General features: G+C 59.1%; 1 protein-coding gene across 1 annotated transcript in view; it reads left to right on the top strand.

Annotated features, from left to right (window-relative positions):
• Positions 1-917, top strand: part of THSD1 (thrombospondin, type I, domain containing 1) — a 26,519-nt gene that overhangs the window by 23,875 nt on the left and 1,727 nt on the right. Inside the window, exon 4 of the mRNA XM_008570021.1 lies at positions 743-914. Coding sequence (XP_008568243.1) covers positions 743-914 — 172 coding nt within the window. The remainder of the gene's footprint in view (positions 1-742; positions 915-917) is intronic.

Raw genomic sequence — 917 nt, 5'->3', positions numbered from 1 at the left:
GCGCAGAGCTGGTGGCAAAAAGACTGTGGGGAAAAAAGACAGGGAAGGAGACTGGGAGCCTAGATTGGTGGGCAGCGACCAAGGGGGTGAGACCAGGTGGCATGAGTCGGTCTCAGGTGGGAACCTGGTGTTTTGGTGGCAGTACAGCGGAGGCTCCAGGTGGTGTCTGCATCTTGTTGAAACATTTTGATGACTGTGGGACAGGAGAGGAGGGACGAGGAAGCCAGCGCCACGTGGAAGGCAGGACGGGGAGTGGACAGCTGGAAACGGACGAGCGCGAAAGCAGCGGCTCCCACACTCGGTTCGCGGACATGAGAAGGGAAGTGAGTCGCATCGTGTTGCGACCGAGGGTCTTATTTTCATCACTGGTTTCTCTTCGGATGTGCACATTTAGGCACAACCTGCCTCAGTCATCTTGTGTTTCAGGGTTTATAGCTGGTGAGAATTGTCCAGTGTGCCTTTCACAGGTGACAACCGTGACCTTACCTGGACAGTTTGTCCCTGCTGCTTCTGTGTGGACATGCGACAGGAGCTTCAGCAGAGCTGGGGAGCCCGGGAGTCGCTTGGATTGCGGCTCGCCCGGTCGCCTCACTGCTGAGGTCTGTCTTTACAGCGTGGCCCCTTCCGAGGTGACCGCATGTGGCCTGTTTATTTTCCTTCTTTCTTGAACTGCTGCGTGGGTGGAACAAGCCACTCAGAGAAAACGACACCGGAGAACACACGTGTCCTTCCTTTTTTGCAGCTTCGCGGCCATCCAGCCCGTCTCCTCTTCAGCCCCAGGGACCGGTGAGGTCCAGCAACCTGGTGACCGTCACGGGGATCTCCCTGTGCCTGCTCATCATCGCGGCCACCGTGCTCATCACGCTGTGGCGGCGCTGCGGCCGCGCCCCCGAGTGTGGCGCCCCCGCGCGACACGG

Source organism: Galeopterus variegatus, unplaced genomic scaffold (genome assembly GCF_000696425.1).
Source record: "Galeopterus variegatus unplaced genomic scaffold, G_variegatus-3.0.2 Scaffold558, whole genome shotgun sequence".
In the NCBI taxonomy this organism is placed as follows: Eukaryota; Metazoa; Chordata; class Mammalia; order Dermoptera; family Cynocephalidae; genus Galeopterus; species Galeopterus variegatus.
The sequence above is the reverse complement of the archived record's forward strand: the minus strand, read 5'-3'. Positions and strand labels throughout refer to the sequence as shown.